Source organism: Toxoplasma gondii, chromosome X (assembly GCF_000006565.2).
Source record: "Toxoplasma gondii ME49 chromosome X, whole genome shotgun sequence".
In the NCBI taxonomy this organism is placed as follows: Eukaryota; Apicomplexa; class Conoidasida; order Eucoccidiorida; family Sarcocystidae; genus Toxoplasma; species Toxoplasma gondii.
Genome location: NC_031478.1, coordinates 7,453,005 through 7,468,794, shown reverse-complemented (window position 1 = coordinate 7,468,794; position 15,790 = coordinate 7,453,005). Strand labels below are relative to the sequence as shown.

At 50.6% G+C, this 15,790-nt stretch overlaps 3 protein-coding genes across 3 annotated transcripts; 2 read left to right on the top strand and 1 right to left on the bottom strand.

Annotated features, from left to right (window-relative positions):
• The first annotated feature begins 218 nt into the window (after nucleotides 1-218).
• Nucleotides 219-6,786, top strand: TGME49_207250 (electron-transfer-flavoprotein, alpha polypeptide). The gene is made up of 11 exons (XM_018779384.1): nucleotides 219-541; nucleotides 598-1,061; nucleotides 1,574-1,759; nucleotides 2,109-2,381; nucleotides 2,867-2,941; nucleotides 3,242-3,355; nucleotides 3,657-3,716; nucleotides 4,072-4,159; nucleotides 4,531-4,583; nucleotides 5,087-5,227; nucleotides 5,965-6,786. The coding sequence occupies exons 2-11, from the start codon at nucleotides 774-776 to the stop codon at nucleotides 6,037-6,039; spliced, it is 1,353 nt and encodes a 450-aa protein (XP_018635668.1). The 5' UTR covers nucleotides 219-541; nucleotides 598-773; the 3' UTR covers nucleotides 6,040-6,786.
• TGME49_207240 (hypothetical protein) lies at nucleotides 6,229-10,090 on the bottom strand. The gene is made up of 2 exons (XM_002371968.2): nucleotides 8,678-10,090; nucleotides 6,229-8,315 (listed from the first exon to the last, which is right to left on the bottom strand). The coding sequence occupies exons 1-2, from the start codon at nucleotides 8,813-8,815 to the stop codon at nucleotides 8,127-8,129; spliced, it is 327 nt and encodes a 108-aa protein (XP_002372009.1). The 5' UTR covers nucleotides 8,816-10,090; the 3' UTR covers nucleotides 6,229-8,126.
• TGME49_207230 (hypothetical protein) lies at nucleotides 9,970-15,323 on the top strand. Its single transcript, XM_018779383.1, has 2 exons — nucleotides 9,970-12,833; nucleotides 13,090-15,323. The coding sequence occupies exons 1-2, from the start codon at nucleotides 10,858-10,860 to the stop codon at nucleotides 14,858-14,860; spliced, it is 3,747 nt and encodes a 1,248-aa protein (XP_018635669.1). The 5' UTR covers nucleotides 9,970-10,857; the 3' UTR covers nucleotides 14,861-15,323.
• The last annotated feature ends 467 nt before the right edge of the window (nucleotides 15,324-15,790 follow it).

The following is a 15,790-nucleotide window of genomic DNA, read 5'->3' as shown; positions in this document are numbered from 1 at the left end:
TCTATTCTTGGGTACACAAGTCAGTGCTATGAAAGCAACGAGTGCAGGCAAATCTATCGCTTCTTCATGAAGGCGTAAAGGTGGAGGAAGCAAAACCAGGAGCCAGCGAGCGCATTCTTCCAGAATGCACCATGCCCTATATACATGACTTCTCCGTGTCGTCGTTGGCCAAAAAGCAATGTCACTTACCTCCAGTCCCATGCGCCGTTTTTCCCCCTGTTTTATTTGTTGTTCTCTGCGTTTTGCGTCGGCTGTGCTCTAGTATTGGGGATGGAGTAGATTTGCGTATTAACCTTCGAGCACCCCTGGGACAGCAAACTCTGTGACTCCTTAATCGTCGGACAACTGGACGCACGCCGCTCTCTTGTCCTCCTGTTCCAACAAAGATACACGGAGTATATGGCAAATGTTTTGCGTCCTGGAATGCGATCAACCATATTTATGTGTTCTGTGCATTTGCCCACTGTGGTCAAAACAGAGACACTCTACATTGTCCTCGAAAAAAGCTTTCTACCGCCAATGTGCTATCGCCGTGAGCGGAGTGAGTATTGCTTCGATGGCCCTTGCACCTCAGACCCGTCATGTGTCGTCTGCCAGCGCTGAACAAAAGATTTCAAGAACAGACGGAGGGTAACCAGTTGGCATGCACTTGATCATTGGCATATCAAACAAACTCTTGGCACGGCCAGCGAGTTGCACGCAAAAACGAGTTGACATTCTGAAATCCCCTGGCGAGCGAATCGTGCACTTGCCGTGGTTTTGGTGGCATTTACATGCAGTATATTTTCCTCGTCCCACCCATGACTGTCTTTAACCAAACCACCACTATAGCCGGCATGACTGCAGGCAGACTCAGCCGCGGCGGGAAACAAACGTTGATGGACAGGGTCGCAGGCTGCCACCTCAACCGTAGAAGCCTTCTACACCGAAGAAGTGGCACCCTGCGGCATCAGGCACTGTATCCCATCACCTGCTACGAAAAATCAATGTCATCCCTGGCTTCGCCAGTGTGTTCTCATCGAGAAATATCTAGTAGCTTCTTCTCCACGGCCTTACCGACGGTAATTGAACAGTAGAACAAGACCACTTTGCAAGGAAATAATGCCACGATTTCTGTGGTCACAGGAGACGAAGATATTCGCTCTTTTGCAGCTAACCTGGACAATGATGGGATGTGGTGTGGTCAGTCGAGTCAACTGCACAACTACAGCAAACAACATGGTACAGGGAACTCCTGTTTCAGACTCAACGAGCTCAAGTTATACATTGAGGGCAAACGCTAAGCTATTACTATTCCCGTTTCGTGTTGTTCCTTGGCCGCTCTCCATGATCAAGCGTCTTCAGGTCTCTTCTCAGTGCTGTCAAACGATTGTGCTGGTTTTCTCCACAGAGGAAACCGACTATGTTTGTTTTCTGCTGCATTAGGTCGTTTCCTCGTTCCATATATGAACACAAATGTAGTAGTCATGAAATGCAAGAATGATGTTTTTTATCGGTATACAGGTGGTCGCTTTTTCTCAATTTGCATGTGATATTGGCAGATTGATAAGCTGGCTTCTGGTTGTTTTCGCAGAACCCCGTGGTGACAACGACTGGGCTGGTTTTTCGTAGACGCTTCACCGTGACGCTTGTCATAGCTGATCACAGTGACAAAACAAAACAGGCAGCTACTCATGGCTCAAATGATCATGGAACCGCTAAAACGGTGACCCCTCCGACGCTCGCCGCTATCCAGGCTGCATCTTTTTTCCGGCAGCCGGTAAGGTTTACCACAGTACCAAATGATCCTTCTTTTTGTCACCATCGTTCTCGGTTGCAATGCAGCGAGCGTAGCCATTTCCAGCGACTCTCCTCCCATGCATCCTGACTCCACAGCACTCATGGAAGCTGCCTCCTCGTCAGCGCAATTGGTCGATACCCCTGTGCTACCGACAGAAGCTTAGCTACACGTGTGGTCGGGAGAGTGGTTCCGACGTTCTCCTGCATTTAGACGCACCACGGAAAACAATGTCCCCAGACTCGATGTGAAATGTGGCTTACATGCACCTCATAAACGGTGCCAACGAACCTTCGATGAAGCGCTTTTTTTGCTTGGTGGGTGCTCTCAGGTAGAAGTCCTGCTATGTGGAAAAAACACCTCTCTTTCGCCTCACGCTGAGTGTCTGTCATACATGCCCGGCGTCTCCAGGGTGTTGCAGTACACGAACGCCGCAATGCAGCATTATCCACCAGTTGCTCTGGCAGTGCTGCTACGTCGGCTTCAGCACGAACGGGACGTGTCTGTCATTTGCGGATCATCCAGCGGCATCTGCGTAGACGCACTGCCCCGTTTATCAGCTCTTCTCGATGTGCAGCCCATTGCAGATGTGGTTGCTGTCAAAGTAAGCAAACCACTCAAACGATTATTGCTGAAACTGGCTGTATTACTGCGAGCTGCTTGGCACCGAGGTACTGTTGACATGTGCAAAACATCTACGCATGAGAACAGAGCTCCTCAGTTGCTGCAATACATACGGCTACCACGTCGACGTGTCGTAAACAAACAGACACGAAAGACGGGGGACATCCTACTGGGTGTGCAAGCTCAATCATGCCGTGTTATACATGTAGTTAAAAACATGAAGAATCAGGCATCCTCAAATACTGCGACGGAGTATCGAGGAGGCATATAGCAACCATAAGGATACGTATACTACGTTGTTTGTTTTACTCTCTAGAGGCTCCACGCAAGTCACTTGTATCCAAACGATTATCAAATCGCCACATACGCTGCGTCATGGCTTTCGTTTCCCTTGGATTAAGCAAAATTGAGTGGCAAGACACATGATGTGTGGCGAGCCCATGTGGACTTCTTCGGTTCATTCAGGACGCCAATACATTCGTCCGACAGATATATGCAGGCACCGCTCTGTGTACCGTTAAGTCCTCCGATAAAGTTAAAGTGAGATTATCGCCGCTGGCCGCGCTAACATTGTCCCTGCCCCCCCACCCAACCGACGAGGTCGAAGAGTAGAGGATTCAGGCAGCTAACAGAAAATTCCGTATCAGGTCCGCACGGTGCAGTATTATGGGGCCATGCATATAATAGAAATGCGAATTTAAAAAGGAACGCGGTGACACAGGGTGGTGCTGAATACAGCAGCATTTCCACGGCATCAATTTCCAACTACTGCTGCCCAATGTTGTTAATTATTACGCCTTAGGGTAGCTTTTGCCTCATGTGAACTACTGTTGCTTGCAGGTGCTAACGGTATGTGCCACAGCGTTCCCCCTCAGCGAGAAATTGAATGAAAGGACGGGAAATGAACCTGCTCCAATCGAACACCTGCCAGCGGTTGATGAGATTTCTCAGCTTGTGAGCGTTCCAGTGTTGATGAATTGGCGTCATGCGAAAGGGATGACAGGAAATGGCTGGGGGACCAAGACAGTACAAAGGGATCAAAGTGAACTACCTTTCCTGAGGTCTAAAATCTCTTGTTTTTTGCGGTTATAGATCTGTGTTCTCCGATCGTGACGGGAAGCTCTTTTTGAGAACGGGACGCCGATGAATTTTGCCAGTGAGCACGAAATATTTTGCGTCTGTGAACTCCATGCCAACGTCTGCCGTCCAAATTCAACGGCCTCAGATATACCTTGTTGTCGTGTTTTGTTTACAGACGTGGATAACCGAGGACGTCACACTGGCAGATAAGCCTCAACTCGACGCCGCGGAAATAGTGCGCGCAAGTGTTTCTCATTTGAGAATTTGTCTGTTGTGTCCAGTTGACACGCCACTCTGCATCAGCCGGGTTGATATCCTTCTCTGCATGTTTTTTCACAAATATGAGCAACTTATGCAGTTTATAATGAAGCGTCGCGCATGTGCGCTCCAGCCGAACGCACTCGACAAAAAATGGCGTCAGGCGCAGCCAAATTCGATTAAAAGATCAAGCTCGTGAAACGAAGCCCTAACGTTGGTCTTGACGCTGTTTCCGAGTAGTGGCCGCCTCTGCACGTGCTGACGTATCTACAACAGCAAAAGAGTCAAAACGTGGTTTGTCGATGTTCCTTACTTCGCCTCATTGGTTGCAGGTCGTAGCAGGGGGTCGAGGACTGAAAAGCAGGTCTGAGTTCACCCGGCTCTTGGAACCCCTCAGAGCCAGGCTTCGAAACGCAGCAAGTTAGTGAAGAGGGACTGCTTCCGAGGACCCTGTTGGTGACATTGACCCAGCTTGCATGCAATCTTCGTTTTTTTCGATGTTCAGGAGCCGAAAGTACGAGGATGTGGCGTAACCCTGCACGGATCGACCTTGTCAATGATCTGGTAGTGTCTGACGCACAAAACAAACTGGCTACCTCACTGTTCTCAGGACTACGAGAAGTTTGTTCTTACTCGTTTTGTTTTCTCTATGGAGATATGTTTTCATATTAATTTTCTATGAGAGAAGATGATGGCAAGCGTGGAACCATCATCGGCTTTCACGTGAGCCTACGCAAGTATTAGTGGTCGTGCACCGGGGCCCCTCTTCTTCGGACGACTGTTTTGTGCAGTTGGAGCTTCGCGAGCGGCTGTTGACTCTGGGTACGCTGCTTATGATCTCCAAGTAAGTTGGATGCGTCCTTCCACCCGAATCAGGTAGCTGTTTATCATCGTCTTTCCATGTGGGGGCACACTATCCGTTAGGAGTGAGCAACCTATCACGTGGCCTTGAACAAGCGGAGAGTTTTTGGAAAAACGGAATTTTTTCGACGACCAGGGAAGTACTGACAAGCTGGATACCACCCCCGGTGACGGAAGTTTTTCTAGCTACTCGGGGCCAGTAGGGTGTGTACGCTTACTCCAGGGTGCATCGTGTCATATTCCCTCGGCTCCAAGAGTACGTAGTCCAGAACGTGATGTTCAGTAACCCTGCAATGTTGTTGCACTGCGGGGACTTCTTTTTCAACTCAACGTACCATGGACATGTTCTTTGGTATTAAGGACATATTCTGGTTTGTCACGCATCGGTCGGGCGGGGCGGAGAGTTGCCTCTCCGTCAAAGAGGCACCAATAGGCAAGTCTGGCTATCCGGTCGTGATCTGAAATGTGATTTCCATTGTGGGACAGATAGGACAAACAGGAAAGGTGGTTGCACCGAAATTATACATTGGAGTGGGGCTCAGCGGGGCGATCCAGCACATGACAGGAATGAAGGACTCGAAAGTCATTGTAGCCATCAACAACGACCTCGGGGCACCCATATTTCAAGTGAGTTCTAAATTAGTTTTGAGGTTTCAAGGAGCTACGGTTTCTTTTCAGTCGAACTGAGAGTTCCATCCATCATGAAGAGTTTGGAATTGACCTCCAAACCCACAGTAACCGTCTGAATGATCAACGATGTCCCGTGTCAGACAGGGGAGAACAACTCATGTTCTGGGTCAGTTCGATGGTGAATGAGAGAGAGCTTCCTTCACACTGAATGAATGTGTGATAGGTGACCGGAAGATTTGTGCCTTCTTGCTTCACACATTGAAAAGCTCCGGAAACTGAAAAAAACATTTCTTGCTGTTGTGAGTCTTGTTCCCTGCTACAGGATATGACAACACTTCGTGAGGATAGAATGATGGTTGCTAAAAAAAGTAGTGTTGGAATGAAAAACTAGTTGCGTGCCACCAGCTGTGTCCTTCCAACTTCTTCAATAGTGGCATCCTCTTCTCCAATGTGCCCCTTGTAGTTTTCCACGTGTTACTGGCAAAGATGCGTACCCTTTTGTAGGCGTCTCGTTCGCAGTGGTATGCCCACCAGGCTTGTAGATGACTGAATACCATTGTCCATTCTCTTCATGTGCTTTTTCGGGGGCTTTTGGTTTGATGGAACTATCCAATCCAGATCACTCAATACAAGTCCACCGGTTTCCCAGCCTGATGTCTGCCATAGCGAAAGCACCGTGCTAAAAACTGACATTTTTTCACGTTGTGTTCTCACTGGGTGCACGTGCGCTTTAGATCGCAGACTACTGCGTATATGGCGATTTGTTCCAAGTCGTTCCAGAATTGACGGCAAAACTACCTCAACAGTAGGCTCGACTTACTCCACCATGAAACAGTGCCGATTGCTTCAGCGTCAGAGACAAAATCAAGTGCGTGGGCTGCCTCGACTGTGGCACATGCTGGTTTCGAGTTGCCCGTCCGTTGGCTGATGCATCCCCGTTTGAAGGACACGGCGAGTTAGGAGCTCTGTAGGGAATGCATGGGAATCTGCTTAAAAGGCTGTAATGTAAGGTATTAACCATGTGCAAGACTGTCGAATTCACGCTGGAGTTCGATGCGTACGGAACAGATGTTATAAGAGAATTATATGGCGAGAGTGCGAAATGACTTCTACTGTGGCGTATAAGTAGCTTCCTACTGCCGGAATTTCAGCCCTATCCCTCTTGTTTCAGTCTCCCTTTCAAGGTCGCTCGCGTCTGTATACAACCCTTGAGAACACAAACTTCATCAGAGGCTGGAAAGGGGTCAGCCCTTGACAAATCAAAAACCGCACTAAAGTTTTGTGACAGATATTGCGTCTAGCTGGTGGGGCATTTGGATGCGTGACACCGTTTCATAATAAAAACGCGGAACCTTTCTTTGGCAAACATCTCAATGTAGTCTTTGACGCGATTCTGCTCATAATATTCATACAGCATTCGTGAAAATCGCAGCCTTTCATAGATTCACGTGCCCAAGGCTGAAGTGCTGCCACTGTTATAGTGTGGACCCCACTTGTGTTGTCGGAATTTGCGTCACACTTGAGGGAGAAAAGGTCTTTCGCTGAGCGTCTCCTTCCTTACCATTCTTACAACCGTGCATTACCGTTTGTAATATAGGGTGGCTGACGGTGCTGGCCTAGTGGCTCTGTGCGGTAGTGAAAATGCACGCACTCGGTTTCTCCCTAGATATCCCTCGCAAATTTCGCACCTACACGTTGTTGCTCCTCACAATATATCCGTAGAACGGCTACTCCATCGATTGATGCGATCGACTTGCCTACGCTCGCAAACACGCACACACTGCCGCATTCAAGCGCAGGGGCGCCATCACAGTGACTACCGTAGGCACTCATTCGCCTGCACAGATGTCAATGAAACGCGATAAATCACTTGATGGAAGTAACAAGCTTCTAGATTGTCCACGGGGTTACGCAAGAGAACTCCCCAGGTTACTATTCTTGCCCGTTCCATATTTTGCCTCTCGTAGTTCCCTTCCACGGACAGCTTTCAGTAGGAGGAAATAAGAGATATACAACCCACCCAATTCTGCTATAAAAAGGTATTGATAGCGCGGCCCGCTCTTGTTCACTCTCCTTGTGAGTTCTATTGTTAGCAGAGCATAGTTAAGATGACCACTGTTGTAGAAATATAACCAATTGAACACAAAAAACGGAAGTAAAACGTGGTATGATTTTATCAAAGCCTTTAACTGACTCTCCATTCAATATTTCAAGCAGATGGATATATATTAACTGTAGCTGAAGGTGGTAGAGAAAAACAAAAGAGTACGTTCCGTATGGTGGGATATATGAATTTACCGGGCCGGATTATCACAAATCTGGAAGTGCATGCATGCTCCGATCCTGGCAAGCCCTGCGACTGCTGACATCCTGGAATGTTTGAAAACGACTAATCCTTCTGGATGACATCCATAACAGAACTCGAAGCATTCAGCTTATCACCTCGAAAAGAGTTGAGTACCCGAAACGAACACTATTCATACTGTGAAGAGTCAGTGCCGCTCTAGAGCAGCCGACCTGAAACTCGGTCGGAGACTACGTTGCCGTACGTCCAGCCATTGAAAAATACGAGAGATATGCTTCGAAAAAACGAAACGATTCCTACAGTCACGATGCCAGTCATCGTCACGAAGGTGCACGCATTCCCGGATGTCGCAGTACAATCACTCTGCAGCTCTTGCCTGCGTCCGTCGGATATCTGAACATGTACCTCGAGTGTAAAAACCACAGGTAACGACTCACTATCACCGCTTGCACAGTCGTGGGATGACTGTGCCGCCAGCGCTACCACACTGCCTACAAAGCTCTCAAATGTACGCTGAAATAGTATGTCGCTCGCCTTTCTTCTGCCGTGGCACTGCAGTGGACATTTAGAAAGCAGTTTCTCAGACGAAGTTCACAATATCTGGGCTTGGATCTCGGCGCTAGGTGGCCGAATGCCTTTGAAGTCGCACAAGCTCATCGGATCAATCAGAGTCACTTCTTTGCTGTCGTTGTGGTAGAACAGGCGCAGACGCCGCGCTTCGATGCCAAGGCGGTCTGCCAGTAATAGCTTCACGTATCCAACCTCGGTACTGCTCTTTACCTGTGAAAAAATCGCTCATACATAAACATTGTTCGACATGGAGGATAAAAAGTGCAAAAACACTATACGACACTGAAAAAGCTCGACATTGTAGCGGCGCTTGCGGATATCAAGCAGATGCGCTTCCCTGCTTTCACTTTTCCCTCCCAAATTCGCCCACATAACGTCTGAATCGTAGCAAGTGTGTCAAAATGTGGTGCGTTTTAAACGAAACTGTCACGTTGCACTTCCTGTACAGTGAGCAGATGCTGCATGGTCTACCTTGTCAGCAACTTTGTTTGCGACCTGCACCTAATTGTCATTTAAGAAGTGTGTTTTGCCTGCGTTCAGTTGGTCAGCTTGGCTCATCACAAATAGGCTACCTCAATTTCAACTGGATTTCTGTCGGCGAGCGCCACGATGAGTCGGAGATCATCTCCTTGGAGTGCAGCATCCTCTTTCTCCCGCAGTTCGGCATTCTTTGGCGGTAAGGAGAGGCCGCTACTGCTGTCTGTCGCCATTGTAAACTCTTTATGTTTACTGATACGAAAATTGCCGTACGGTCACAAGAATGGACAGATCGTCTACAATGAAGCAAGTTATCCAGCCGCACCGCAGTGGTGTTACCCGTACCTCACCGACGCTTAGGGACAAAAAAAGCGTCCGCTGTAAGGCCCTGGTGTGACTACGTGTGACACTAGAAATCTTGGCACAGGGCGCTCATATGAAATCTGGTGTGAGATCCTCTTCAGCAGAATAAACCGGGAATACGTCCAAAACACTTCCCCGTCACCGGGGCCGAAGCTGAGATTTTTGAAAAAGAAAACCTCCTTGCGAGGTAGGTTCGAGAACTCCACTGTCCAAGACACGAGTGAGGTAGTTTCTCGGAAGATAACCAGCAACTGACACGAGAAATCGCAAGAAAAAAAGGCAAGACAGGATTTCGTTGCGAGGGAGAGACCAAACCCCCAACTGTGTCAGCAACACGACACAAGCGTGGCGGAAGGCTAAATTAGGAATTGTTCCTAAACTTCAGTAAACCACAATTTCACATCCAGGTACATGTTTCGATCCTTTTCCAACGGCAAATTCTAGGAATTTTAACTCGTCTTTTGAGCATTTCAAAACGAAGGGGATACTGTGGTTCCCTGAATCTCATGCACTTTCTTCGCGGCAGCGTCTGCGAAACGGAATAAGCCGTCCCGGAGGTCCCCGGACCGAATTTTCAAGAGGAAATTGGACCTCGATTTCGACAGAAACACATCAGTAAAAGACTTGGTCCTGGAGCGGTGCGAAGAGGAACCACGGATGATCCCAGGTTTTTAATCTCACCTCCGCGACGACCGTACGCAGACCCTCTGGAACTGTGGACACGGAACTCGCCGCTGCCCCGTCGGCGCAGGCAGCGGGTAATCACAGGAGTGCCGTAGTGTGAAAAAGAAAGGCACCCACGGTTCAGGACACGGAAGGCTCCAACTGAGACGTCGGCTCGTTCTTTAATGTGTTTGAAAGCATAAAGAAGCCTACTATCGATTATGAAAGATTATGTTGTCACCGGATTGAAAGTGTGTGTGGGTTTGTGGCTCATTTCTCTGCGCTCACGCTGTACGGCCTGATACCACGCATACTGCCACATCTCGACGTGGTGTGCGGCTAGATTGACTATCTGAGGTAGAAAAGCGCTCGTGACAAAGGAAATGTAGTAGGCTTGCTTGCAGAAATCAGGTTGAAGACTGGGGTGATGGTTGGTGATACTGCAAAGAAACGATGAAGCGAGTCAGATTGTCTTGACAAGCTGCTGTGTTGCATTGTTTTTTTCCTCTCGGGCAGCATGCTTGTACAAGTTCAACGGAGATGCTAGGTCGTCAGGAGGAGTGACCTGCTCCCACTGGCCACGCGAGGACACCGGGCGACGGCGTGGTGCCGGCCATCCTGTTGCATGCGCCGTCCACGAAGGGGGAGCTCTCAAGAATCTCACTCGTTTTCGTATCGAACTTGTTTCCGTAGAATCACCTTCCGATGTGGTTTATTTTTTCAGGGTATACGATTATCTCTTAGTAACTACGGTGCAGACAGTAGGTGTCACTCTGTTAGAAGCTGGATGTCTTCGTTGTCTCCGGCCACGCGACATGTGGTGGAAACATCGGCAACGTAACTGAAGCATACACCGGCATGCCAACTCTTGTGCTCATTGACCTGTGGTTTACTTTTATCGAAGAATGAAGCAGCGGATGTGTTTTTCCTTCTGGTTGAATTGTCTGTGATAAGAACCCTCCAAGCGGTGGTCCGGTTTTTAGCACGCGTTGGTTTGTACCACGACTGCCGTGGTTTCCCTAGTCCAGGTGGTGGGCCACTGACAATCTCGTGGCAAGGCAGGTTGCCCCCGCGAAGTCGACGACTGTAAGCATTTTCTTCCTCACACTTTCTTCGCCTCTCTCCGCCAGCACTGGGGAGGTGGTCGCGTGTTCGCCACAGGTCACATAGGATTGGTGTCGACGATGCCCATTTGTTCGCGGCCGAGTAGCGCCCCCGTAAACAGTCGTCGAAACTGTAGCCTCGCACAATGTCGAGAACTGGTGACGAAGCAAGTGTATCCAGGCGAAGTGTGCGGGAAAGAATGCCTCATCGTCTCCATGCTGCTGGTTCAGCTGACGCTGGGGAGACAGCCTCAGAGACGGCACTTTTTTTCGACAGCCTGAGGAACGGGCACCTTAGCACCGAGGCGACTTCCCTGTCCCTCTCACAAATGACGTATAGAAAGAAAGGAAACGTTGCTGAGTGCCTACAGAGAAGCAAGCGGAGGACGCGGCAAGTGGAAACCGCCTGCAGTACCCAGTGCCAAAACCTCCGTGAATGCGGAGACGATTGGTATGCCCCCACCGAGTATGCAACTGAGAGACGGGGTCGCAAGTGTGACAGTCGTCTGCCAGAGTCGGTTGAGGGGACAGAGACTAATGTGCTGAACGCAAAGTCGTGCTGTCGCCTGAAGTGGCGACGTGCATGCAGGGATGGAAAAAAACAGGAAGGAGAGCTGGCAAACCAAGAGCCGCCAGTTTATCCTTTTCCTAGGCATGACTTCGCTGTACTATCGCATAGGACGGCCTTTGTCAATGGATCAAATGAGTGCACACTCGCGTCCCTGAACACACCAACGCCGTCTGCATTGCTTTGCAGAGGAACGCAGCGGCGATTGATGGCTTCCGTGGGAACCCGTGAGTGTCTGACTCATTGGCGTGGCACTGGGATAGACACCACAAAAGCATGCAGAGGAGACGCTGGGAAACCAACAGATGCAGCACCTTATACTGTAGAACAGTCTATGTCGACTACCCCGGAAGCTGCAGGTCGTGCCGCGGAAATGTTGACCAGACAGCGGCCTTACTCCCTTTTTCGTCCTTTGGCGAGAGGGAAGACCGATCAGCAAGCTCGGATATCGATGCGTGTTTCTCAAAAGAAACCCTTTTCGAGATGCACTGCTCCTCCAAAACCGTCGACGCTTGTTTCCGCAGCGAACCCTGCGCCGAGGCTCCCACTCAGAAGCCACTGCCTGACAGAACAGGGAAGTCAATTCCAACTCTCTTCAGCCGTCGATCGCATGATGCATTCGCACCACGGGCTTGCGCGGGAGACCGTCATTGCTTCAGACGAGGAGGACTCAAATAGCGACGGCGAACCCACACAGGCACAGACTCATCTGTCGAATAAACGGCGCTGTGAAAGGGAAGAGCAGGAAGCGTTGGCGGGACCGTTGGGTACGGACTTGCTGGATAATGTTGAAGGTCAAATGTCATTGGCTGGGGACAGGGAGCAGGATCCGGGGAGGGCAGAGGCAGTGGACAGTGTTAGTGAAGGCGCGTCTACTCGACGCCTCTTGAATGGAGGGATGCAGACACGCCTGCTCGTGTCCGAATCACTGTCTCCGTCATCGTGTCAACAACAGCAGCGCAGGCAAAGCGAGAATGAAAGTGCTGGTAGGGAGATCAACCAGGAGGCAGACCGTTTGAAGGCCAAGGCCATGCGCACAACTAGCCCGGACTCTTGTCGCCGACAGTTGAAGACCCTAAGGTTAGTGCCGCTACGCAATGACCGGCCGCCTGCGCCTGGTGTCCGTCCGCAGACGCTTGTGGGGCCCTGTCAAGCAGCGAATTCTTCCGAAAATGAAGAGAAATCGGCGTTTTGGGGTCGATCATCCCTCATGGACAGCGCGCAGCGAACCGTCGCAGCAAGGGTCGCCTTGCGTCTGCCGACAGGCGCAGCGACAACACATGAAACAGACGAAAACTCTCAACAACATGAGCCAGTGAACGCGTGCAACGAAGAACTCAAGCCCGACGACATTGTATCCGTGAACTCTGGCAAGCGTGGAAGTGAACATTTGAGATCAACCCTTTTTGAGGAAGTCGCGCCAGCACATGGTTCAACATTATCGTGTGGACTCAAAGGAGGAAATTCCTCGAAGGGCACTGTAACTGCAGGTCCCCGAGCGTCGGTCGATTCGATCACGTCGTATGTTGATGCCTCAAGCGACACCGCTACGCGGTGAGTATTATCTGCTCTGCAGTCTAAGTCTTGCATCTGATTTTGCACCGATTTTATGCATCTCAGTCCTCGTAAACTGACGCTGGAAGGCGCGTCTGCGTTGGAGTTGTTCGTAGAACTGGCGCCTGAGCTTTACTCCCACCCTAGTGGCAGTATCAGCCTTTCCTAGCCCACCCAGGAAGAAAGGTGTCCATTGAGCTGTGTATGTTTTCACGTGTGCAGATTCTGCCTGCTTGCCTGCCTTCTGTGCATGCAGCACTTCAGCCGACTCAGGACTGCACGACTTTTTGTATGCCGGTTTCACGTCTCCACATTTCATGCGCCTGTCTGCGAGAGAGGACGAGGAGAACTGCTGTGGAGGCGTGATGCTCTCCAGGCAAGGGCACGACTGCACAAAAGCTCCGAGTCTTTATCAGTCTACGGTTACGGTGGACACCGTGGACCCCAAGGGCAGGGGGGGCCGCCTGGCGTCAGCAACGACCTCTGAAGTCGCCGCTACCTCTCCCGGAGGTGCTGAAGGCAGACACAATGCCACTACAAGCAATCCTGCAGCATGTACGGCGTCCTGCTTTGTAACAGCCACGAATGGAGAAGGGAGTCATAGCCTGTCACTGAGGGCACCTAGAGAACGTCACAGATATCACACAACTTACTCGTGGCCTCCCCGCTCCGCAGCCGCAGACACTCCGCATGTAGGTGAAACTACAAGTATTTCGCAAGAAACGTCTGAGGAATCAAAAGCTGCCATTGCAACTTCTGATCATGTTACGACGCTCGACAAAAAAGTGTGGAGTCTCAATACAAGCTGCTTCATACCAGTTGCAGAAACTAGCAAGAGATCAGCGACGCTGGCACGAGTTAAAAGAGCACCCCTCGCTGAGGGGGACAAACGTTCGAGGTGTCGCATGCGTCAAAATGGTTCGCATCATTTCCGGCGTTGTATTTCGGCGGTGCGGAGTGCTGCGGCACTGGAAATCCGACAGCTACGGAAGTTTCTGCAGGAAGTATGGACGAGTGCAAAGCAGACAGATGAACGCGCGAATTTGGATAGCTGTTTCCCGGCAGGCACAGAAAATAACGACCTACAGCTTTTGGGAGAGAGCTTCCAAGAAGCGTTTGAGGATGAAGACATCCAGGCGCGTTTTAATCAGTCACGAAACAGGGTAGCGGGAAACGGGTGCGATGACCCGCTGTGCGGGTATTTGCCTCTGCGTGCACTTGCCAAATTACTATATTCCCGTGTGAGGAACTCGATGACATGCGCTGTCGATATTTCGCGGAAGTCTCAGCAGTCTCTTTTTGCCTCGCGGCTACGAAGGTCTGAGAGTAGCACTATGGGGCATTCCGTGTCCGTGGAATCTGCACTTTCACTAGGCAGTGCGGGAGTCGCGTCACAGGACACAGAAATCGATGCGACCGCGGGCCCAACTCTAGATTCAAGCAAAGCCGCCAGCACACATACTCGGTTCCGTCCTCCAGCTTCTACGGATGTCCGTCGCGGCAGCTGGCCCAGAAATCCTGCATCGGAGAGTCACCCTAGCTTTGGGCGATGGTGCAGACGTTTTCTTCTGATGCATGTCAAGTCTACGAAGATAATCCATGAAGGTGCGGTAGTTTTTGGAAGTTTAGCTAACATTTTCTATGTGGTTCGCGGACGGACAGTACCTGATGACATCCGCGTTCAGTGTATTCTTGCTCCGCGAAGCTGGCGCCACATCAGGCAATCAGCAGAAGATCATGCCGGCGAGCCATCGGGTGGTCGAAGAGCCGAAGCACTGGTACTCGACAAGGGGACGCAGATGGTCGTGCAAGACTCTTCCAGGCAACTCAAGAACGGGTTTGCTGGCGAGAAAAAGAAATCTCACTGGTCGACAGAACCGGTAGTTTTGGCGATTGTAAAGCCACGAGCACTGCGAATGCAGCAAGAAGATCCGGCGTGGGGAAACACAGGTGGATCCGGGTGGAGCGCGTTGAAGAGAGGAAGACGTAGACTGTTGCTTCACGCCGGTGTCGTACGTGTGGAGTGACGCATCTGTTTTGTTCAGAGTCACGGAAACCAGGCGGCCCCATAGTTTATTGAACTAACGTGCAACCTGTTTCCCGTACCTGTTGGCCGGCCGGCATCTGGGTATAGCATCTGTACGTCCTAGTTCCTTGTATTGTCTGTGTAGGAATGCAATACCTTATTAAAAATTCCCGGGAACGAAGTTCGAAACTGCTCATCCAAATGAAGACATCATACGTATCCTTCAGTACCACAGTGTCAGCTACTGAAACACCATGCTGCCGACACCACAGGATACTTCCCTTTCCTCGCCGGCGCGGCGCCTGTACATCGACCGAGCAACAATAGTCTTCAGTTGTTGCGCGCTGTTCCTGGGCGTCACGCCAGGCATTGCACTCTGTGCCGTCCGTCGATGTTGCGCTTTTATCGAGGACTCAACGGTTTGGCCGCTCTTCCGAGGGCTAAGGCTGTCCTTACCTGTCGCCACACGTATGGTCGACGACAAGAGTTGACGACTGGTCGGCACACGTTCTGGCATACCCCTAGGTACCTAATACGATTCCCGGAACTGGAAGCAACCGCCTCGTTAGCTTCACGCGGCACGGTCGCTCGCTCCACCGTGTCAGGCCTGGCTGTACCCTCACCGCTGCATCAGTACGACTAGCTTTGAAACTTACTCTTCTGTGTGCACGCAGGTAAACGGGTTGCTCTCGAATTAACACCCTCGCGTAATTGCACCAGGGCAGACATCCCGCAGTTTCCTAGGTCCCCCGACCTCACCACCTTTTGACTACACTTCCACGTTCTGCTTCTTCGTTGTTCGACTGGCAACTAGCCTCTGTGCGCTGCTCTGCAACAGCCCTGCCACATTGGGACATCTTCATGTTGATGTCGCTTGCCACGCGCATGATTTCGGCAGCACGCAACCGGACGACCGAACGTCGTTCCTGAA